Source organism: Tupaia chinensis, unplaced genomic scaffold, assembly GCF_000334495.1.
Source record: "Tupaia chinensis unplaced genomic scaffold, TupChi_1.0 Scaffold143574_1, whole genome shotgun sequence".
NCBI lineage: Eukaryota > Metazoa > Chordata > Mammalia > Scandentia > Tupaiidae > Tupaia > Tupaia belangeri.
The window spans coordinates 500,045-525,517 of NW_006203419.1; the positions used below are offsets into that span (position 1 = coordinate 500,045).

Sequence of the window (25,473 nt, forward strand, 5' to 3'; positions counted from 1 at the left end):
AAATCTCACTCTCACTCAAAAAAAAAAAAAAAAAGTTATAGTGAAAGAAACTACAAGGAAATTAAAATGGTATACTAAAAACTATTTAACAGACTTCACACTGAACTACTCATGCAGAAAAAAGGGTTATGTAAAATGACATTAAGAGAAAATCATTTGTCATCGTCGCATCGGGCTGCACTTTGAAGAGACATTAGGAGTAAATCCGGGGCGTGGTAGGCTTATGCTTTAACTTCTGATATTTACTGAGTTTCCTGGTGCATGAAAAGCTTTCAGCAAGAATAGTCGATGGGATGGACCTTTCATAGACCAAACCCGGACCACCCAAAAAGCCAAAGACCCCTTCCGGACAACCAGCCTTAGTGTATTGCTACAACCATGCACAGAATGGCCATTGTGGACACGAATGCTCAGAAAGACGGATGATGAACCAGACGTCCCCAACATCTCCATTCACGAAAAGTAAAAGAACTCCAGAAAAATGGGAATTTTCCAAGGCAGTTCAAGAGCCCTCACCTGCAAGTGGCAGGTAAGAAGCCCCACTGTGGTATGAAGAAGAGCCATGCCTCATGGAAGAGCAACAGGTGGCCTCAAGAAAATCAAGAAACCCCCAAAGAAATGGGGGCTAGGGATGGAAAACGTGGGAAGAACAGGATGACTGATGGCCATTGCAAAGTAGGTGAGGACTTTCCTAGGGACCCAAAACCCCTGGCAGCCTTAAAACCCAGAAGCCTCACGAGCCGTTTCACCATCCATCACATGACCTCAAGCCAAGAGATGACAAGCTTCCCAAAGAGGGCAAGCAGGGCAAGCGGAAGAACAAGGAGAGATACCTGGGAGATGATGGCGATGGTAATCTATTTCTTATCAAGCAGAGGAAAAAGAAATCTAAGTTGTAAGACAGCTTCTAATTTGGCTTTTCATTGTTTCTTTGGTCTTCACATCTACAGTGTTCTGATGCTATTTTATTATGTATGATTAAAGTGAGTTTGGGGTTTTGTTTTGTTTTTCATTTGAACCATAACTCGAGTTGTTAAACAGACCATAGAGATCTCAGTTGTCTTCTGCCCACCAGGATTTTTAGGTAAGAAACAGGAAGATAGGCTTCTCCTGTTCCAATATGTCATTTTTACTCAGAATCCTATGGATAGGAAAAATTTATCTTTTCAAAATATTGTTTAATACTTTGGGAAAAAAAATCATCAGATATAATTCATCTGCAATGCAAAGATAAAAATTAAATCCTTGAAAGAAAAGAAATTAACACTAATAAAAAATCAACAGTCTTTGTCAGCATTGTTTTTTGGGGTTTTTTTTAATTTAATTTTTTTTGAGAGGTTTTTTCTATAGGGTGCATGCACTCGCCAGACAGACAGAGAGAGACAGAGAGACAAAAAGCAAGAAATCACCCCCCAGAGGGGATGGCCACGCCGCAATCCCTTCTCCTCCATTCTCCTCTTGGGATCTTGGACACGCACGCACCCGCACCTGGAGTGAGTTCAAGCCACCGGGTCCGGGATTCGAACCATGGTCAACTATGTGGGAGTCCAGCGACATAGCCATTATGCTAACTGCTGGTCCAGCATTGCTTTATTTTTTAAATTTTAACATCAGAAAGGACAATAGTTATAAGTCTAAATTTAGATTTTCTTGCTTCTGAAGCTGTCGCAGAATCTTTCTTTGGACAGAACATCACATGCTGACTATGAAAACAAAGGTATCATCAGTGAATCCCTGTAAAGGCAGGAACTGGGCTATAGGGAAACACAGGTAAGGGATTCAGCCAGTATAAATGTCACAAGACAGGTTTCTGGAAACAGGTGAAAAAGAGTCATCAAAAATGTTAACATAACCACAGTGTAATAGTTTATGCCATTTTTACAGCATAAGAAGACTGTCACTCAGCTACAGAGAGGTGAGCATTACCCAACTTTGAAAATTGTTTTCATGAATTTTTAACTACCACAAAGCTATATAGAATCTTTTGCATTTGTGAACCTTTTGTACTTATCAAAGTCAAATGCTAGAATGAAAAAAATAAAATGTCTGATAAAGTAAAAAAAAAAAAATTAACACATTAAAAGTCTGTAATTGAGAAACAGGGACAGAGACATCAGAGATGAAACAGGTAAATAGCAGAGGCCAATCCATCTTATCCGTAATTACAGAAAATACAAATGGCAACTTAGAGAGGGTTCCCTCGGGGCAGCTGAGTCTCAGCACCGATACTTTGTGAACTGAACGAGTGGCTGAGATGTTGCTGCTGGAATTTCAGCCACCTGCCAGGGAACTGAGGACCTACATTCATGCGTACGTTGTGGGCAGGGGGACCCCGGAGTGAATCTCTCCACTAGTGCTGGAATAAGACCGTAAAGAGAAGCTGTCAAAGGATTCCAGCTGCTAAATGCTTTCCTCAAATAGACACTAAATGACACTATGCAGGTGCACTCCAGAAATGTGAGGGTGTTGACAACTCTCTGGAGGCGAGCCACGAACGGTGGCGACTGGTATCGGCCTCACAGTCTTCTGGAGGGACAGTTCTCCAGAGCACTCCACACAGTTCCCCAGTCCCCAGGGAGTAAGCTCCAGCTGCCTGCAGTAACCCACTATTAACACACATTGTATAGACATCCCCCCTCACTGTTTCACTGTAATGCTCCTTCACTTCCATTTCTTTGAATCACCTCCTTCACTTCCACTTCCTTGAATCACCTCCTAAATCAACCATATGCACCCATGAGTATCGTAGGGGGACCCAAACTAAGATGCCCCTCATGACTGCCCCCAGCTTGACTCCCACCCCCTTGCCGGGGCTCCTCCATGGAATGTGTATGACAACCACCATGCCCAGCTCTCCTCACCCCAGAACCTCCATGACTATAGCCTTGCCCCACTCACTCCTCCAAAGAACCCTCTGGACTCAGGAAAAAAGCAGCCAAAAGGAAAAGGTCAACACAGATGACTTCATACAACATTCTTCTAAGAATTATTTTATTTAACTTCATTATTTATTTGTTTATTTTCATTTGACCCGAGAAGGGCAGAGTGAGAGAGAGAGAGAAGGAAAGTGAGAAGCAAGCTTCCAGGTCTGGGACTCAAACTATGGTCAGTCATGTGGGAGTCCAGTGCCCTGTTAACCCTCACATCACCTGCCAGCCCCTCATACAGCATTTTTAATTACTTTTTAAAATGTTTTCTATTAATACATAATAACTTTACATATTTATGGAAGGGTATAATACGTTTTTTTCAGCACAAGAATATGATGAGTAATGATTAAATCAGAGCAATTAGCAAACCTGTCATCAAGTTGGGAACATCTAAAATCCTCCTGTTGAGTTATTTTGGGATACACAGCACGTTGTTGCCAACTGTATCCTCCCCACTATACTTAATAACACTAAATTGTTCCTTTCATCTACCTGCAATTTTTTAAAGTATTATTTTTTATCTAACTCTATTTGTTTGTTTGTTTGTTTGTTTATTTTAATTTGACTAGAGAGGGACAGAGTGAGAGAAAGAGAGAGAGAGAAAGTGAGAAAGCAAGCTGCCAGGTCCAGGACTCAAACCGCGGTCAGCAATGTGAGAGTCCAGTGCCCTTAACCACCACACTACATTATGGCCCCTTGCTTTTGCTTTGTTTTTTTTTGTTTGTTTGTTTGTTTGTTTAAGAGAGGTTTCTGCTATAGGGCACATGAACTTGCTGGAGAGATAGAAAGAGAGAAATCACCCCCCAGGGGGTATGGCCATGCCACAATCCCTTCTCTTCCATTCTTCTCTTGGGATTTTGGGTCTGCGCACACACGTGCCCGGTATGAGTTTCAAGCCGCCAGGTCCAGGACTTGAAACATGGTCGACTACATGGGAATCCAGCAACATAATCATTACAGCATCTACCAGTCCCTATGTACAATATTGTTTCCATTAATCAAGTCCCTCCATCCCTCCCACCCTTCCCAACCTGTAGTAGTCATTCTTCATTACATTAATTCTTAAAAAAAAAAAAAAAGAATTATCTATTTAATGTTATTTATTATTATTTTTTAAAACTTATTACAGGGTATATACACTTACCAGAGACAGAGAGAGAGAGGGAAAGTGAGAAAGCAAGCCGCCAGGCCCAGGATTTGAACCTCAGTCAGCCATGTGGGAATCCAACACTTTCACCACCACACCACCTGCTGGCCCCCTATTACACTACTGCAATGAGGTCTTTTCTTTTGCAGTGAAGGAGAACGTGTGGTATTTCTCTTCTATGCCTAGTTTATTGCGTTTCACATGCTGTCCTCAAGCTCACCCATTTAACATCATATGACAGGAGTTTATTTTTCTAATGACCGAATAGTATTTCATTATTTGTGTGCGTGCATACACACATGCACAGACACACACGTATCACATTTTCTTTATCCATTCACCTGTTGACGGACACTTAGGTTGATTCCATATTTTGGCTATTGTAAATAGTGCTGCCATGAACATTGGGGTGCAAATACTTTATGGTGGACTTCTTTTCCACTAGTTTTGTTACCTAGTAACGGGATAATGGGATTGCTGAGTTATGTGGCAAAAACTAACAATATTTTAAATTCCTTTATAAAATTATTTATTTCATTTTATTTATCCATTCATTTATTTTAATTTGACCAGAGAGGGGAGGAGGGGAGCAAGAAAGCAATCCACCAGGTCTGGGGCTCGAACTATGGTTGGCCATGTGAGAGTGTCCAGCACCTTAACCACCACGCCACCTGCTGGTCCCCAATATTTAAAATTCTTTATATAAGAGAAGAACAAAGTATTTGATCTGGGAGGTAAGAGCAGTCAGAAGATCCATGCTTTCACCTGAGGTTAGATGATGGGAAATGATGCCAACAGAGCAGCCTGGGGATTGATTTAAAAAAAAAAAAAAAAATTCAGAGTTTGGACATGTGTTTTGGTGCCTGTAGTTAACTTGGTGGAGTTTCCTATAGACATTGGTTGTCAGTTTCTGGAACTCGGGGGTAGAGACTGGAAAAACATCAAACTGTACATAAAACTCAAAATCATAGGCATGGATAAGATCTCCCAAGATAAATGTTTAGAGCAGAAGAGTTTAAGAATCACTGTTTTCGGGACCAGCAGATGGCGTAGGTAACATTGCTGGACTCCCACGTAGTTGACTGTAGTGCGAATCCCAGACCCAGCAACTTAAAACTCAGGTCAGTCGCATTTCTGCGCATGCCCAAGATCCTGAAAGGAAAAGGGAGGAAAAGGGATTACGGCATGGCTATTCCCCCCACCCCTGGCCCAGGGGGTGATTTCTTGCTTTCTGTCTCTCTCTTTCTCTCTGTCTCTCTGGTAAGCACATTTGCCCTATGGCAAAAATTTCTCTGAAAAAAAAAAAACAAAAACAAAAAAAGAATCACTGTTTTAAAATTTAACCAGGGAGCTGGCTCTGTGACCTAGGGATTAAGTGAGCCAGATCTCACACGGCTGACCAGGGTTCAGGTCTTGGCTCCTGTGACTTGAAAACCATGCCGGCTGTGTGTGCATGCATGCCGTACATCCTGACAGGATGGAGAAATGGCGGAGAAGGGATTGCGCCGTGATGGCAACCATATCAGGGGGATGTGCTTCCTCCTTCTCTCTCTGTCTCCTTGTCATCTCTTTCTGGCAAGTGCATGTGCTCTCTGTCAAAAAAATAAAAATAAAGTTTAACTGTGGGGCATGGTTTTAGGGGTAGTGAAATGAAGGAATTTTTACTTTAAATTTATATATACTTTTTAAAGAACTATTTAATTTTATTATTATTATTTTTTAAATGTGCTATAGGGCACCTGCACTCACCAGAGAATGAGAGAGAAGAAAATTATAAAGCAAGTTGCCAAATCTAAGATTCAAACCGCAGTCAGCCGTGTGGGAGTCCAGGACCTTAACCACCATGTCACCTGCTGGCCCCCAAATTTATATCTTTGAGTTATTTTACATATATTTATCTGTAGGAGTTGAGAGGAAGAGAAGAGAACGAAAGAGCCATATCATGTTGTACCTGATGGACGTATCCCCTGACCTCATCTCAACAACTGTTGGAGGAAGGTCAATACCCCAACACATGATCCAGAGTCCAGCTCAGAGGACTGAAAATTGACACTAACTGCCAGGCCTGGCCAGCACCCTAGACACTGCATGCCATGAGCTTTGCTCAAGGGAGGCAAAGAGGGTTTATTGGTTCTATATAGTCACTGCCCAACAGTTGCCAAGTCCCTCTAGGCTGTTTTGGAGGGCAGTTGCCCAAGATAGGCAGCAGCCTGGCCCCTGCTAAAGAGTGCCATCTATAAAACTCGGGGTGAGACGCCAACTCCACCAAAGACTGCGTCTACAGGAACTCCTAAAGTCTGGAAAGAGAGACCTCAGTGTAGTCATGGTGGGGATCTAGGGCCAACACACAAAGATGAGATTTGGGGCAGGGTGGGGGTACTTAAAGACAACTCCCATGTAAAAGGCTGGTCCTTGCTCAAAATAGCCCTTTGTAAGCCTCAATTTCCTCACTTATAAAATGAAAATAAATTACATTTACCTTAAAAACAAAAATACACTGGGTTGGAGCCAGCAGGTGGTGTGGTTAAGTCATTGGACTTCTACATGCCCGACCATGGCTCAAGTCCTGGAGCTGGCAACTTGCATTCTCTCTCTCTCTCTCTCTCTCTCTCTCTCTCTCTGGTGAGCAGATGTGCCCTATAGCAAATTAAAACATAATAATAACGGAATCAGCAGGTGGAGTAATGGTTAAGGTGCTTGACTTCCACATGGTTGACTGTGGTTTGAGTTCCTATCCTGGCAGCTTGAACCTCACACCAGGCATGTGTGAGTGTGTGCCCAAGATCCTGATAGGAGAATGGAGAAGGGAGTGCGGTGTGGCCATCCCCTCTGGGAAGTGATTTCTCACTTTCTGTCTCTCTCTCCTCTCTGGCAAGTGCACATGCCCAATAGCAAAATCTCTCAAATAATAATAATAATAAAGTTAAATAAATCTTTAACACACACACAGGGTCTTGCCACGTCATGATCCTCCTGTCTGGGGGTCCCAGCTGAGCCTGGGACCGGAAATTGAACCCAGGCCTCTCTTAAGGTTCAGGCCTGTCAAGCACATAGTCTTCGAAGTGTGCACCACAATGGTCGGACTTTCAACCTCAAGGAGATTGAAAAGGGTCAGTCATATATGATCTGTGTGAAAACTTTGTGTAAATGAAGTGTAAACACACTGACAAGGCATTGTTATTACTACCCTGACCATTGTCACCAGCAACAGCTTCTTCCCAAGCACAGCCACTCATAGAGGTCACCTGGGATCACCTGAGGTCAACCAAACACAAATCCCAAACTTCTGTCAAGTGTCAACCATCTTGTCACCTTTCTGAGAAAACTGACTTTGTTTTTTTTTCTTTTCCTTTCTTTCTTTTTTTTTTTTTTTTTTTTGAGAGGTTTTCACTATACTTTTCTTTTTTTGAGAGGTTTTCACTATAGTTCGCGTTCGCTCGCCAGACAGACAGAGAGAGACAGAGAGAGACAGAGAGACAGGAAGCGAGAAATCACTCCCTAGGGGGGATGGCCACGCCACAATCCCTTCTCCTCCACTCTCCTCTCAGGATCTTGGGCATGCACGCACACGCGCCCAGCATAAGTTCTAAGCCCCCGGGTCCGGGACGCGAACCACGGTCGACTACGTGGGAGTCCAGCAACATAGCCATTACGCTAACTGCTGACTTTGTTTTTACTTAATGTTTTTTGGAGAGATTTTTGCTATAGGGTGCATGTGCTCACTGGCAAGACAAAGAGACAGAAAGCAAGAAATCATCCCCCAACCGGGGGTGGGGGGGCATGGCCATGCCACAATCCCTTCTTCTCCATTCTCCTCTCAGGATTTTAGGCATGCACACACACGCACCCAGAGTGAGTTTTAAGCCACCAGGTCCAGGACTCAAACCACAGTCAACTACGTTGGAGGCCAGTGCACGACGTAACCATTACATCTGCTGGTCCTTTTACTTAATTTTTAATGTAGTTTTTTTTTTAGATATAATTAATGTGCTATAGAATGTAGGTCCTAAGTGTTCAGGCTGATGAGCTTTTGGTTTTATTTAGTATTATTATTATTTTTCAATTTGCTATAGGGCGTGTGTGCTTACCAGAGAGAGACAGGGGTAACAGGAGGTGGGGAAGAATGTGGGAAAGTAAGCCACCTGGTTCAGGACTCAAACTGCAGTAAGCCACGTGGGAGTCCAGCATGTCAACCACCATGCCACCTGCTGGCCCCAGTCTAATGAGTTTTGACAATTGTTTACACTCATGTCACTACTACTCAAATGAAGATGCAGAATATTTCTATCTCTCCTCAAACAATTTTTTTTAATCAAAGTTCTGGACATTTGGAAGCAGCCCTGCATATTTGTGTATTTTTTTTTAATTTTTATTTATCATTATTACTATTTTTTTTTTTTTACACAAGAGGGACAAAGAGAGACAGAGGGAAAGTGAGAAAGCAAGCCTCCTGGTCCGGGACTCGAACCACATTCAGTCATGTTCGAATCCAGCACCTCAATCACCACACCATCTGCCGGCCCCAACAGTACGGTTTTTGTAAATATTCCCTGACTTTTTCGATTGTGATACATAGAGCATAAAATTGACCATTTTAACCATTTTTAAATGTACAGCTCAGTAGCAGTAAGTAATTCATGTTATTGTGCAGCCGTCACCACCATCATTTTATAAAACCCAAACTCTGTACCCAGGAAACAATAACGCCTCATTCTGCCCTCCTCCTGTCCTGGCTGCCACCATCCTACTTTCTGTCTCTGGAGCTTGACTATCCTAGTGCCTCTCGTAAACTGAATCACCCTGTCGCTGTTTTCTTTGTGGTTAGATTTAACATCCTAGTTAGAGCACTCTCATTCGAATTGATACCATGTTAGCTTCAACAACATTAAAAAAACTCCACTCCCTATAGCTGCACCTCCACCCTTTCAGGTGTTGATGTCACAAAATTACATCTTTCCACATTTGCCATTTAAAAGCACACGCTAATAATATTTTTTAGTGCATTAGTCTCTTAAAATATGTAGAAAACAAAATATAGAGTTATAAATTGGAATTGCAGTAAGGCCAGCCTAATTTATCGTGATAATTGAATGGGTTAGCCTCCTAACTCACGTGAAAAACAAAAGGTGGCGTTACAAACCCCTGTTACAACCAGACTGGCGTGTGTAGTGGCCGTATAGTTACCTCACTGAAATCGTTATTTCTGTCAGTGTTCTCTCATTTCTCCCTGCGGGATTCCCTGGAGCCTCGCTCACAGGGCAGGCCCAGTGCTAATGAGCTCCCTCAGCTTCTGTTTATGTGGGCTTTCTTTCATTTCTCCCCTCCTTTGGAAGGACAGTTTTGCCAGATACAGGATTTTTGGTTGAAAAGAGTGCTCTTTTATCCTCCCACCCTTCTGCTGTGTGAGGGTACAGCCATCATCCCCTCTGGAAGGTGGTAACCTGGAGGCAGAGGGCGGCTCCCGCCAGACACACTCCTAATGGTGCCTTGATCTTAGATTTCCGAATTTCTGGAATCGTGAGAAATACATATTTAATATGCACATATTACCCAGTCTCTGGTATTTTGTCAGAACAGAAAACAAACAAAAAACACAACTAACAAAAACCCCTAAGACACTATTAATACATGGAACAATTGAAGAATCTCATAGGAATTATGCTGTGTAGGAGGGGGAAAAGATTTCATCGGTCCCCAAGGATTAAATATGGCATGCTTCTGTTTGTAGAATATTTTCTTTTTTAAAAAACTTTATTATTGGGACCAGCAGTTAGTGTAATAGCCATGTCACTGGACTCCCATGTAGTCGACAGCGGTTCGCGTCCCAGACCCAGTGGCTTAAAACTCATGCCGGGCGCGTGTGCGTGCATACTCAAGATCCCGAGAGGAGAATGGAGGAGAAGGGATTGCAGTGTGGCCATCTCCCCTGGGGAGTCATTTCTCATTTTCTGTCTCTCTGTCTCTCTCTGTCTGTCTGGTGAGTGCACGCGCCCTATCGCAAAAACCTCTCAAAAAAAGAAAAAAACTTCATTATTTATTTATTTTAATTTGACCAGAGAAGAGCAGAGCGAGAGAGAGAGAGAGGGAAAGTGAGAAAGCAAGCTGCCAGGTCCAGGACTTGAACCATGATCAGCCATGTGGAAGTCCAGTGCCCTTAACCACCACGCCACCTACTGGCCCCTTTGTATAATATTTTCAAAATGGCAAAAACCATAGAAATGGAAAACAGCTTAGTGGTAGCCAGTGATTAGAGACAGGGCAGAGAGAGTATGAGACAGAGGGTGATGTGGTTACCAAAGAGGAAAGTGATGGATTCTTTGAGTGATGGGATTGTTTTGTACGCTGGCTGTGTTGATACACAAACTCATCCATGTTGTATTTGCATAGAAACAAATACACACACACACACACACACACACACACACTCAAGACATGAACATCAGTAAGAGCGAAAGCTGGGGAAATGTGAATGCGTTTGATGGATTGTATCCATGTTAATATCCTGGTTGCAATATTGTGTTGTAGTTCTGCAAGGTGTTACCACTGGGAGAAACTGGGTTAAATCTACCAGGGATCTCCCTGTGTTATATCATACAACTGCATGTGACTCTACCATTGTTTAGAATTAAAAGATTAATTTTAAAAAGATACCTTGGGACTAGCAGATGGCATAATGCTTACATCACTGAACTCCCATGTAGTTGACCACAGTTTGAGTCGCATACCCAGTGGCTTAAAAACTCACACAGGGTGTGTGTATGTGCGTACCCAAAATCCCAAGAGGAGAATGGAGGAGAAGGGAATGAGGTATGGTCAGCCCCCTGGGAGGTGATTTTCTGCTCTCTGACTCTCTGACAAGTGCACATTCCCTATAGCAAAAATCTTCTTTAAAAAAAAAAATCCTATTTATATGAAGAAAAACTCTGAAATGTTCCCATAGGATCTCGAACACTAAGTCTCCATACTTACAAGGCTTTACACACTTTTTGCAGAGAAGGCAATGGTTCCATTTCCTGCCATCCTACAAAAACAATTTTTAAGTTACTACATTCAGTTTGTTATTAAAAATCAAGTTCCATGATTAAAAATTAAAATGTCTTATTAAATTCTGTGTAAATTATCCATTCCTTACTTCTCCATTTCCTGGGCTTCCCAATTAAACACTTTGATTTTAATCTCTGCATTTCTCCACTCCACTCAAATGCCTCCTTGATGGGCCTCAATTTCCTTAACTATAAAATTAGGAGATTTATCTGAAAGATCTTGAAAATACACTCAGATACAAGCAACTCAATCTGCAGGGTGTTTCTTTGATGTTGTTTTGGGATGCATTTAACGCTTAAATTGAAGACTGATTAAAGCAGATTGTTCTCCATAATGTGGATGGGCCTTATTCCATCAGTTGAAGGTTTAAATAGTACACAAGGCTGATCATCCCCTGAATAAGAGGGAATTCCTTGGGGTTGACAGATGGCATGATGGGTAAGGCACTGGACTTCCACATGGGTGACAAATAGTTCAAGTCCCAGACCTAGCAGTTAGCTTTTTTTTCTTTGACTCCCTCTGGTCATTTTTAAAAAAATAACAATAAGGGACCGGCAGTTAGCATAATGGCTATGTCTCTGGATTCCCATGTAGTCGACTGCGGTTCGTGTCCTGGACCCAGTGGCTTAAACTCACGCCGGGCATGTGTGCATGTGTGCTCAAGATCCCGAGAGGAGAATGGAGGAGAAGGGATTGCGGCGTGCCCATCCCCCCTGGGGGGTGATTTCTCGCTTTCTCTCTCTCTGTCTCTGTCTGTCTGGTGAGTGCACGCCCTATAGCAAAAACCTCTCAAAGAAAAAGAAAAGAAAAGAAAAGGATAGACTTGTCATATTTAGTCAATAACTCAAGTGAAAAGGGCTCAGAATATTCTCAAAAAAAAAAAAAACTAATACATTTGTTCCTCCATTGTTAAGGTTTTTTGTTTTTGTGCTTCAAGTTCCTTTCTTTCTTCCATGAGTGAGAGAGGCAGAGAGAGAGAAAGAGAGAGAGAGAGGGACTCCCAAGAGCACCTTCATGCCATGATCCACTCCCAGCTGCAGTCAGCCCTGGATCATGACCGTATATGTGCCGTACATGTGTTCAGGGAGGTCTCCAGACACAAACCAGGAACATTCCCACATAGGCCAGCCTCATAGAGTGTCGCATTACTGCTGCACCACTGCCCAGTCCCCATTAAGCCTTTTTTTTTTTTAACTTTTTTGTGTTTTTTTTTTTTTTAAGATTTTTGCTATAGGGCACATGAGAGACAGAAAGCAAGAAATCAACTCTCAGTGGGGATGGTCAAGCCACAATCCCTTCTCCTCCGTTCTCCTCTCAGGATTTTGGGCACACATGCACACAAGCCAGGCATGACTTTTAAGCTGCCAGGTCCGAGACTCTAACCACGGTCAACTACATGGGAATCCAGTGATGTGACCATTATGCCATCTGTGGATCTCCCCATTAAGATTTTCTTCTTTTTTTTTCTTTTCTTTTAGAGAGAGATTTTTGCTATAGGGCCTGTGCACTTACCAGAGACAGAGAGAGAGACACAAAGAGACAGAAAACAAAAAATCACTCCCCAGAGGAGATGGCCATGCCGCAATCCCTTCTTCTCCATTCTCCTCTCGGGATCTTGGGCACGCACGCACACGCACCTGGCATGAGTTTTAAGCCACCGGTTCCACTATCTGCTGGTCCTCCCATTAAGGATTTTTTTTTTTTAATGGGAAATGGATTACTCCATTTTGGGAGAAAATGGAATTAATTTTGGAATAGTCTAGATAAATAAGAAAAGAAAAGGAAATAAGGCTATAACTCTACCTTTGGAAGATTTTCTCAATCATGTCATGGCAGTGCTATGTACACTAACCCCAAATGATGCTGTATAATTAGGTGATATAGTTGTGGGTTTTTTGAGGTGAAAGTCACATAATATAAAAGTAACCACTTTAAAGGAAACTCTTTAGTGGCATTTAGTACATTCATAATGTTGTGAATCACTAGTTCTACATGGTTCAGAGACATTTTCATCCCCCTCAATGGGAACCCCATACCATTAAGCAGTTACTTCCCATCCCCTCTCACCCCAGGCCTTGGCAACCATCATGTGGCTGTCTTAATGGTTTTCCCTATTTTAGACATTTTATTTATTTTTTTATGAGAGGATTTTGCTATAGGGCACGTGCACTCACTAGAAAGACAGAGAGAGACAGAGAGAGAGAAAGTAAGAAATCACCCCCCAGGGGGGATGACCATGCTGCAATCCCTTCTCCTCCTTTCTCCTCTCCAGATCTTGGGTACACATGCACATACACCCAGTGTGAGTTTAAGCCACCCGGTCTGGGACTCAAATCGCAGTCGACTACATGGGAGTTCAGCAACATAGCCATTATGCCATCTGCTGGTCCCCTGGACATTTTATATAAAAGCAATTGCACGGAATATGACCTTTTGTCTAGCTTCTTTCACTTAGCATAATGTCGTCAAGGTTTATTCTTGTCATAGCATATATCAGTACTTCATTGTTTTTTATGGCTGATAATATTCCATTCTATGTATAGCACATAATTTGTTTATCATTTCATTCTTTAATGGACACTTAGTTTGTTTTTGTCTTTCAGTAAATAGTGCTACTGTGAGCATGAGTATACACATACTTGGGTGGGTCCCTCTTTTTAATTCTTTTTCTTTTTTAAGTTTAGTAACTTAATCCCAGAGTGAGAGACAGAGAAACAGAGACAGCACCCCTGATGGGGTTCTGATACCACCATCCACCCCCAGACTCTGCCAGCTTCGCTCATGGGCATATGTGTGCCCAGCACACATGGGAAGGTCTCTGGCCTCAAACCAGCAATCTTCCCAAGTGGATCTGTCTCACATCTATTTTATGGTTGCAATTTCTTCTCACAACTCTGAAGATATCAAGAAATAGTTTATTTTCCTGAATGTTCTCCTCAAATAAGCAGTTTCCTCCAAGGTTCTTGTTTTGAAATGTTTATTTTTCCATTGTTCTCTTAGGTCGGAAGTTTTCTTCTGATGTCCAGTAATTTTTATTTCTTTGTATTTAAGACTAGGGACTAGGCAGCTGATTGGAAATTCTGAGCGTGTGCTGTTGGTTGAGAATGGCATCAGAGGGTGACTCCCTGGAGCAGTTTGTTGAGGAAACTTACTCATCATTGTCTTTAGGTCTTTCCCTTTGAGCTGGTCGGACTCCCGATTGGTGTGTCCTCCTGGCTGCTGACATCATGGGCTGGACCTGTGGGCAGAAGACAGAGGAGGGGTGGGCCAGTGTCTCTGTACTGCGCATGTAAACATCTCTTAATGCCCATTTTCAATGTGGAAACTCAGCCCTCAACTTAGCCCACCATGCTGCAGCCCAAAGACTCTCCGTTTCACTCTCGCCAAAGGATCAAGCTGCAGACTTTTGTTGGGGGAAGGGGAAGTCATTCAGCTCACAGAATCGGGACGGGACCTGGGATTGACTACTTCATAAACAGACTTTGGACCAGTTCTTACTTTATTACCATTAGTCCTTTTACCCCAACCTCCTCTCTCAAATTCCAGAGCCTTTTAGGGGTTCTCCAATGAATGTTGAGTTGACTTTAATCCCTGCTCGGGTTTCTCCATGGTCAGGTTAGGAATCATTCTCTCAGGTCTGATCAAGAATTAGTCAGTCTTCCCTCTGTGTCCCAGCTTCCAAAATTTTGCTGATCTCTTCTCCCTAGCTCTCCACCCTTGTGTATTTATGCATTTTTGCACAAAAACTCCTGCTGTTTTGGTGAGGTTTCAGGGAATGACTGCGGGTGTTCACACCAATATCTGTACCGGGAAGCCTCCTCTACCCCTTGGTTCTGCAAAGCTCTCCATAAAGTATTTTCATGTTTTGTGGGGTGACATTTGTACCCGGCTTTCTGGAGTGATCAATCAAAGGATCAGGTTGTGCTGGCCTGCACACAGTCAGCACTGGAAGACGCCCACCGTTAATTGCTTTTTCTTTTTCTTCCTCTTTCCTCTCCCTTGAGAGTCTGGAGAATTCTTTAGGGACAAAAAATATAGGGAATTAGATTGCAAGAGTGTTTTTCCAACTGATTCCATTTGAGATTTAATTAAAAGGTACTTGAGTTATAGGAAGAGCATCATTCTCCCAGCAGAATTAAGTTTTTATTTTTAAGTTTTTTAAAGAATTATTTATTTTTATTCATTATTATTATTTTAAAATTTGACCAGAGAGAGAGAGAAAGAGAGGGAAAGTGAGAAAGTAAGCCACCAGATCCAGGATGCAAACTTCAGCAGGCCATGTGTGGGAGTCCAGCCTTAACCACCACACCACCTGACAGGCCCTTAAATTTATTGATTGATTTTTAACTTTAAAAATTAATTTTACTTATTGATTCATTTATCTTAATTTGACCAGAGAGAGACAGAGAGAGAGGAAAAGCAATCCACCAGGTCCAGGATTTGAACTGTGGTCAGCCATGTAGGAGTGTCCAGCGCCCTAACCACCCTACATCACCTACATCACCCATGGCCCCAATATTTTTTTAGAGAGATTTTTGCTATCGGGAGAGGCAGAGAGACAAAAGCAAGAAATCACCTCCAGGGAGGATGGCCACACCGCAATCTTTTCTTCTCCATTATCCTCTCAGGATTTTGGGCACACACGCACACACGCCTGGCATGAGTTTTAAGCTTCCGGGTCCAGGACTTAAGCTGCAATTGGCTACATGGGAGTCCAACAATGTAATCATTATGCCATTTGCTGATCCCTTAAGTTTATTTATTGAGAGAGGTAAAAAAGAAAGAGAAAGGCAGGTGCCCTTGACAGGACCTCACTATGCTTTGGGCCTCCCCATCTCCCTGCCTCTCAGCCACCCAGTGGCACAGGTACTCACAGGTGCACCTGACTTGTTCAGGTTGACTCTCAACTGGAACACGGGCCTTCTAGGTAGCTCCAGTATCATGCTGTTGGCATTTTACCACCTGCATTCCCATGGCTGGGCCAGAATTAAATTACTTCTATACTGTTTTCCAGAAACTTTTGCTGGAAATATTCTATTTTGCATATGCATTTCTTAGGAATTACCAGCTTCTACCATGTGTTGTCATAATTATTTGGTGGTTTTTTAATTTTTTTTAATTTGCCAGGGAGCATGTGCACACACCAGACAGACACAGAGGAAAAGTGAGAAATACCCTCATGAGGAATGGTCATGCCACAATCCCTTCTCCATTGTTTTCTCATCCTTTTGGGATTGTGGGTGCATACGCACCCAGAATGTTTCTCAAGCCACTGGGTCTGGGACTTGAACTATGCTCTCAGCCATGTGTGATCCCACCCCTTAACCACCATGCCACAGACTGACCCAGCTTGTTTTTCTTATACATCTTCAATTTCTTTAAAGCTAGGAACTGTGTCTTATTCATTTGTCTCCTCCTCCTAGCCTTGCACATCCTCGCTCCCATTATCCTTGTGCCAAGGGCAGGTATTAACAGACATTTTATAGATAAGTGAGTAAATGAGTGAATAGTTCATGGAAATATTCTGAACAAGGCAACACCTGGTAGCAGGAGTGTGTCCAACTCCTCACTCCTCCACAATGCCTTGCCCAACACAGGCACTAAGATATGCTTGGTGCTTTGCAGGATCTTGGACAAAGTGATAGCTGGGCCAGCAAAGCCAGAGCATGACCACCCCCGTGTGTTTCTATCCTCGCCCATAGTCACACTAGAAAGTTTTTAAAGAAATGAGGGCGTGGGGGCAGCAGGTGGCATGGTGGTTAAGCACTGGACTCCCACATGACTGACTGTGGTTTGAGTCCCAGACCTGGCAACTTGGTTTCTCACTTTCCCCACCCTCTCTCTTTCTCTTTCTCTGTCTCTCTCTGGTGAGCACACATGCCTTATAACATATTAAATAGTAATAATAGGAGGACCAGCAGTTAATGTAATGGCTATGTCGCTGAATTCCCATGTGTAGTCGACCACGGTTCAAGTCCCAGACCTGGTGGCTTAAAATTCACACCTGGTGTGTGTGTGCATGCGTGCCCAAGATCCTGGGAGGAGAATGGAGGAGAAGGGATTGCAGTGTGGCCATCCCCCCGGGGGGGATGTCTCTCTCTATCTCTGGCACGTGCACGCGTCCTATAGCAAAAACCTCTCCAAAATAAATAAATAAATAATAATAATAATAATAAACAAAATTAAATAAATCATCCTTTAAAAAAAAAAAAAGAAAAAGAAATGAAGGAGGGCCAGCCCCATAGTGCAGTGGTTAAGCCCGCCTTTAAAAAAGAAAAAGAAAAAGAAATGAAGGAGGGTCCTCCCCATAGTGCAGTGGTTAAGCCCTGTGCATAGCGAACCAGATCCTACATGGCAACTGCCTTTTGAATCCAAGCCCCAGCAGCTTTGAAAAACACACCAGGTGCACGTGTATGCATAGCAAAAATCCAGACAAGACAGAGAAATGGAGGGAAAAGGACTGCGTGACCACGCCCCATTGGAGCTGCTTTATCTCTCTCTCTCCTTCTCTCTCTCTCTGGTGAGTACACATGCCCTCTGGCAATGAAATAAAAAAGGGGGTAGTAAATGAAAGAACTTTAAAAGAACTGTAGTAAGGCTGGAACGTCCATTCACTATGTGACACCACAGTTAAGAATACAGATTCTAAACTCGGGCTGCTTGGATTCAAACTTTGACTCCACCGACGATCACTTTTGCAATTTTGAGGGCCGTGTATCCTTCCTGAGCCTCAGTTTCCTCTTCTGAAAAGTGGGCACGACACTAATGCCCAGTAGAGGACGCAAGTAAGAGTGGCGCCTTGGAAGCACCCAGTAAATGGTAGCACGATGCTTTCTCGAAAAGCAAAGACAATATGGCATTCACATGTTTTAGCACTAATCTCATCTTTCTGAGCCCTGGTCCTGTGGATCCAGGAGAAACATCTTAAACTTGGGCCAATTGTAACTTAGACTCTCCCAGTCCAGACGGTCCTAGAATAATGTTCCAGCCCCTTCTCATGAATATTCAGTCCTTCGGCTTACTTCTCCTCTCCCTGTTCTCTAAGGTTGCCTCTGAGAGGCATGGGATAGGTAAACACCTATTATATTTATAGCGGGGATGTGAGATCCACAAGTCTTCTATTTATAGTCTGGTCCCGAATGGTGACAGTTGTGTGTTTGACCCCACCTGGTCTCCAGACAGTGGCCCTACCTCCTGGCATGCTGGAGTCCCTGCCATTTTCCTCCAGTTGAGCGAGTCTCACTCTTCAAGGCTTTTGCCCCAAGCCCAGGCCACTGTTGGTCAACAGGCGCTTTCAGCATCTCTACTTCCCCTCCCTTAGGCATATGGAAACTTCTGGATCTCTGTCTGCTATGGACAGGATACTTGTTTCAGGCCTACCTCTAGGCCCCCTTTCTCTGCAACTGCTATCTTCAGCAGCAAAAAATGAGTTTCTTGAAAGGATAAAGAGGCCACATAGAGTCACTGGGAGTACTCCGCTTCCGGGAATAACAGCCAGAACCTTGGAACTGGTCTGAAGAGGAAACAGCAGTTGCTAATGATGCTCCTGCCCCTTCTCTGCCAGCTCCACTTGTGGGGCAGGAACTCGTCCTGCAACTCCTGGGAAGCCATAATCTCCACAGAAGCTGCTCTCCGCCACCACCCATGCCAGGGAACACAGGTTGTGCGAGGAGTAGGTGTCATCAGACTCCACGCTTCTGAGACAGAGTCTTGCTTGCCTGGGTCTGGTTTGATGAGTGCAGGTTGCCAGCGGGCATCCTAACTGCCAGGGAGGCTGGGCTTTCAGTTCTGTGTTCTACCTTTGGATGATGGGACCCTTGAGGCTGGAAATTTGCAAAACAGCAAAGGTATTCACACGGGATTGGGCAGTTAGCTAATGAAGCAAATGAAGCAAAAATCCTTTTTTTCTTCCCTCTCTCTCTTTTTAAAATAATACTTTTATTTAACTTTATTTATTTATTTTAATTTGACCAGAGATGGACAGAGAGAGAGAGAGAAAAGGAGAGTGAGAGAGCAAGCCTCCAGGTCCAGGACTTGAACCACGGTCAGCCATGTGGGAGTGCAGTGCCCTTAATCATGCCACCTGCCGGCCCTCCTCTCTCTCTCTCTCTCTCTTTAGCTTATCCACTTATTACTTCTGAGAGCAAGAGAGAGAAGCAACGCCATCGATCCCCACTCCATGATCTATCCCAAGCCTCAGCCAGCCCAGATCACAAGCATACGTGTGTGCTTCCAGCATCTACGAAGAAGATTCAGGATGCAAACCTGGGACCTCCCATATGAATCAGGTTGCATTATTGTTGCATCACAGTCTGGCTTCCTTTTTCACTGTATTATGAAAAATTCCAGACATAGGGAAAAGTTAAAAGAATTTAACCATAAAAACTGTTTATCCACAACCTAAGATCCTACCATTGGGCCAGCAGGTGCTGTGGTGGTTAAGGTGTTGGACTCCCACATGGCTGACTGCAGTTTGAGTCCCAGGCCTGGTGGCTTGCTTTCTCACTTTTCCTCTTTCTCTCTGTCTCTCTCTGATGAGCACATGTGCCCTATAGCAAATTTTAAAATAACAAATAAAATTAAATTAATATTATTTGTTATTATTATTATTATCAATTTGACCAGAGAGAGAAAGAGAAAATAAGAAAGCAAGCCATCAGGTCTGGGACTTGAACCACGGTGAGACATGTGGGAGTCTAGCACCCTAATCACCATTCCACCTGCTGGTTCCATAAATAAATAATTTTTAAAAGTAATAATAAAAGATCCTCCCATTAATGTTTTATTATACTTATTTTATCATCCATTCACGCATCATCCATCCACTCATCCATCCTTTCAACCATCTTATTTTTTGGTGCATTGCAAAGTAAATTACTGACATCAGTATACTTCTCTCTAGCTACTTAGCATGCCTTTCGTTAACTAGAATTCAGAATTTGTTTACAGCTATTTTTTCCTTTGATGCTAAATTCACAATGAAATATACAAATCTAAGTGTACATTTGCTGAATTTTAGCAAATGCCTATGTAACCAACACCCCAATCAAGATATAGAACAAACTATCACTCTAGCAACTTCCTTTGTACCGCTTCCCAATCTCTGTCTTCCTGCCATCCCCAAAGGCAACAACTTTCTGACATTTTCCTAATGAACGTTATTTGGCAAAAGCTCTTTTAATTTTGGTTTTTCACTGAAGCGTTATAGGTCAGATAGAGGAAAATCTACCTTCTTCTCCTCCCTTGGTCTCCCTTCCCCTTCCCACAGTCAGCAGAACTGAGCATCCCTCGCTTGCTTGCTGGAAAGGATTTCCCTTAAATAGCACACCCGGAGATCTTTGGCCATGCCTTATGGTCCTAATGGTCATGTCCACTAGGCCTGGCTCCTGGTTGTTAATGGAAGTTAGAAGAGTTTACTAAACTCTTTTTTTTTTTTTAGTCTGTTTATTCCATGAGTTAGAGAGACAGAGAAAAGGAGGTGCAACATCCCCAATAGGGTGACCTATTCCAATGCCGTGACCCTCCCCACCCTTAGCCAGCCAGAGCATGAGCACACACATGTCTGGTGTACCAGGGAGGTCTCAGTGCAAACCAGCAGCCTTCGCCTGTGGGTCAGCCTCACAGAGCATGAGTTTTACCAGGGCACTGTTGTCTGGCCCCAAGAGTTGACTAAACTCTTTATTGACACAGCCTCACTTTAAGCACAACATTGTCTTAGGAGAGATTAAACAAAACAAAACAGAAACCAAGAAACTGGAGCAGTCAGCACTGAATGATAACCCATTGCTATCAGTCCTATGAAACTCTTGGCTTCAGTGGGTGAAAAATCTTGGAGCAACATCATTTACAGGATATTCAGCCAAAAATACTCTGAAAACATTGTCTCCAATACAAAATGAGTAAGCCGATATGAACCAAGGAGACAATCTAGAATCGGGTCAGGGGAACCAGCAATTAGCATAATGGCTATGTCGCTGGACTCCCACATAGTCGACCGCGGTTCGCGTCCCGGACCCGGTGGCTTAAAACTCACGCCAAGCGCCTGTGCGTGCCCAAGATCCCGAGAGGAGAATAGAGGAGAAGGGATTGTGGCATGACCATCCCCCCTGGGGGGTGATTTCTCGCTTTCTGTCTCTATGTCTCTCTCTGTCTGTCGGGCGAGCGCATGCGCCCTATAGCAAAAACCTCTCAAAAAAACTTATGTGTGTGTGTGTGAGATCTAGACATTGATAGTGTCCAACCCCTGTCATCTCTGTAGGCGCCATGGTGATTCACTTTCTAGGAGGAACGAAGTGTTTGTTGAATGAGTTTTGGAAGAGTGAAGAGGTAAAGAATAGATGAATAAATGAATAAGGAGGTCATAAGTTAGGCAACTCCTAGTCACCTCAGCAATAGTATAGTAAGTTCTTTGTAGCTTCATATCCCCTAACCCCGATGTTGATACATCAGCAGATGCATGAATGGGAATACCTGGGGCGGGGGGCAGGGACCAGGCACCTCTAACCTCTAACCTCCTGGCTTGCCTCACAGCTTCTGGCCCACACACCATGGGCAAGAACAAGGTCTTCTGGCAATGATATGAGGGCGTCTTGCCTTCTGGTTGGGTGAGCCCCTCCCTGCCAAGGCAGCCTGTGTCACCAATGGCAATCATTGCTCTTTGGTGATGCAGAGATGATTTAGAGCTTTGTGGTCTTTTATTAGTGGCCCAATGACTTTGCCTGGGGTGAGAGGGAGCAGTATCATCTTCTGTTTTATAGCTGGGTTAACACAGGCCCAAGGAGAGGGAGAGACCGTCTGGGTCCCGCTCTGCCAGGTCCCTCTGACTCATTGTCTTGTGAGGGTGAATTCTCAACGTGATGAAGGTGATTCCCCACTGGAGCACACAGGGGGTCCGATGTCCAGCTGGCTGTGCAGACTTTGGGTTTGCCCCTGGGCCTGTAATTGTTGGAGCCAGAAGACTCTGGGAATGGGAATTCCCAGCACCAGAGAGGCCTGGGGTGCCCTCTATAGAGCACAGCTGCCCTGGAGTTTTCCAGCCCAGGGCCTTATCTTGAAGCCACAGCCTCAGGCTCGCTCCCCTGTGATTTGAGTCAGTCTGCGGTTTCTCTTAACAAGCAGAACTGGAATCTCCAAGGGTAAGCAGGGTCTAGAACAGCAGTTCTCAGGTATCTTGGTCTCGGGAGCCCTTTATGCTCTTAAAACTTACCGAGAACTTCAGACTACTTGCTTACATCGACTGTATCCATATCTACGAATATTTACTGATTTGAAAATTAACACTGAAAAACTTACAAAATATTCACTTATTTAAAAACTAATTAGACAATTACATCTTAACACAAATAACGTATGAGGAATATCTGTATCTTCCAAGACAAAAAAAAATGATAGTAAGGGTGGCTTTGTCTCTGTGAATATGTGTGTGTGCTTATGTGTGTGTGTGTGTGTGTGTGTGTAAGTCTCTGAAACTAAATGTCTCAATAGTGAACAGTGGGTTCTTATAGTTGCCTTTGCATTTAATTTTTTCAGTTTTGTATATCAGGTAGTCTCTAGAAAATCCCCTTGTACACTCCTGAAAGAATGAGAAAAATGGCAACAACCAAGCGCCTTAGTAGTATTACAAAAATTCCCTGAAAATCATGGGGACCCTGCATCTCCCTTGGAGGACTATTGCTCTAGGAAGAGTTTCTTGAACTTGCATGTGCATATGAATCACTGAGGAGGTGTTAAAATGAGGATTCTGGTTCAGAGGGTCTGGGGTACGGCCCAAGAGTCTGCGCTCCCACCCAGTCCCCAGGTGATGCTGGACTGCTGGTCCTCACACACCATAGATTCACAGCTCACCCCAAGGCAGAACTAGATAGATATCCTGAGTCCCAAAAATATTGTGACTCCTTCCACAATCTGGATAATTAAAACAATAGTGAACTAGAAATTAGACAAACTCAACAACATTTTTATTTTTCCCATCGTGATCAGCTTGATTATTCTTTAATTTTAAAATTCTTTTTAGAAATTGATTTAATGCCCATATTTTGTTGGTGTTTTTAGTATGCAAATAACCCACCATTCCTCAAAGGGAAGGTGCAGGCCATGTCTCTGCTACTTGGCTTCTTGGAGAAAGCCCTTGTCTGTCCTCCACTGCCCACCAAGAGGCTTCTCTTTCTCTACACTGCACCCCCAGTTCCCAAAAAAGGGCAAGGTGCTTTAGCATGACCTCTCCATTGGCTCTAGGGCTTAGTGCTGGGGAGCAGGTGGGAGGGCACCAATGTCTTCAGCCAATGAGACCAAGGAGGAAAGGAAATAGTCCATTGCTGTGTGAGGTGCGGGAACAGAGAGACAGACAGATGAGTGGATGGACATGCTCAGGACCATTAAGCAGGCGAGCTCCCTGGTGACTGGAGTAGCCGGGCTAGGCTTCCTGGAGGAGAGAGGAGCCAGGATTCCGTTTATAAAACAGGAACAAAGAAGGCTTTCTGTCAGAAGAACCAGCCTGAGTAATAGTGGGATTTGGGGCACATGTACACACACGCCTGATGTGTTTTTCCAAGCCTCCAGGGCCAGGACTCAAACCATGGCTGGTCATATGGGATCCAGCTTTCCTTAACACTAAGCTATGGGGCCAGCTCTGTATTGCTGACTTTTCTACATAGATCTGTACTACCTTTAAAGTCAGGGAGAAAAATATCAACGATGAAATTTCTGTTTATTCATTTTGGACATCAACTCCTTTTGAAGGGTTACATGCATTTCAAGGGTTTATTATACTTTAACCCATTGATGGAGACATGCGTGTTTTCACTTTTTTTCTACTATAACTAATATTGCAATAATTATCCTTGTATATGTCTTTGAACACATGTGTGGATCCATCCATCAGATAAATTCCTACATGTGAAATGATTCCCTGGAAGAATAGGTTCACCTCAACAATTCCACTTTCAGAAACTGTTCAGTCAGAGAAGTACACAAAAATATATGCAAAAAAAAGCCCATTTCTCTATTAAGGCAAGGAAACTAGAAACAACCTCAATCCCCATCAATTTGGGGAGGGTTAGAATTTTAAAATGAAAGAATAATCAAACTGATCACAGTGGGGAAAATAAGAACTTTGTTGAGTTTGTCTGAATTCTAGTTCACTATTGTTTTAATTATCCAGATTGTGAAGGGAGTCACAATTATGTAAATTCATACAAGAGATGACACTAACAATGACAATGCATATCTATATTCTGTGATTTAAAAAGGGAACACACACGGTAATTAAGCAAAAAGGACAGATTACGGAGCAGCTTCTACGTACAACTTGATTTATGTACATTTATAAACTTAGCGCTGGGGGCCAGATGCGCGTGTGCGCTCTTCCCTCTCTGGATCACTTGGGGTTTCTCCATGTCTGTGTACATGTTACCTTTATAGGCAGAAGAATAATTAAGCTGCTTTAAAAGCATCTGATTATTCCACAGGCATAGATTTTAATGTGTGAAACACCTGCTGTATGGTGGACATTGGCTCAGGTATTTACACTGAGGAGCTGAATTGCCCCCAAATTTTGGTTCCTGTCTGCCATCTCTAGTCTGATCACACAAGATCAAAGAATGTTTGTTGGTTTTTTGTTTTTTGTTTTTGGTTTTGGGTTTTGGGTTTTTTTGTTTTGTTTTGTTTTGTTTTGAGAGGTATTTTTTTTGCTATAGGGTGCATGCACTCACCAGAAAGACAGAGAGAGACAGAGAGACAGAAAGCAAGAAATCACCCCTCAGAGGGGATGGACATGCCACAATCCCTTCTCCTCTATTCTCCTCTTAGGATCTTGGGCACGCACGCACACGCGCCCGACATGAGTTTAAGCGAATCTGGGACTTGACCCACGGTTGACTACATGGGAATCCAGCGACATAGCCATTACGCCAACTGCTGGTCCCAAGATCAAAGAATGTTAAAGGGGCCAGCAGGTGGTATGGTGTTTAAGGCGCTGGACACTCCCACATGGCTGACTATAGTTTGAATCCCGGACCTGGGACTCTCTCTCTCTTTCTCTCTCTCTCTGTGTCTCTCTCTGGTCAAATTAAAATAAATGAATGAATAAATTTAAAACGTGAATAAATAATTTTTTAAAAAGAAAAAAAGAATGTTAGGACCAGGAGAATTTAGCTCAATCAATCCTTTATTTTGCAGATGAGGGCACTAAGGCCCAAAGAAGGTAAGTGGCATCAGATTGTTGAGAGTTAGGGAGAGGGGAGGAATTGTGAGTGCCCTGTCTTCTAAGAGCCCTTGTCTAGGCAAACCCCAGATGAAAGATAAAAGGGCCTTGAATAAGAAGACTGTCATTAGTGGGGAGGAGCCTGACCCTGC

General features: G+C 43.3%; 1 protein-coding gene across 1 annotated transcript in view; it reads left to right on the top strand.

The window, feature by feature from the left end:
• Window positions 1-425: 425 nt before the first annotated feature.
• TGM6 (transglutaminase 6) overlaps window positions 426-25,473 on the top strand; it is a 64,036-nt gene continuing 38,988 nt past the window's right edge. The window contains exons 1-2 of the mRNA XM_006163989.1: window positions 426-529; window positions 716-852. Of these exons, the coding sequence (XP_006164051.1) occupies window positions 426-529; window positions 716-852 (241 nt within the window). The remainder of the gene's footprint in view (window positions 530-715; window positions 853-25,473) is intronic.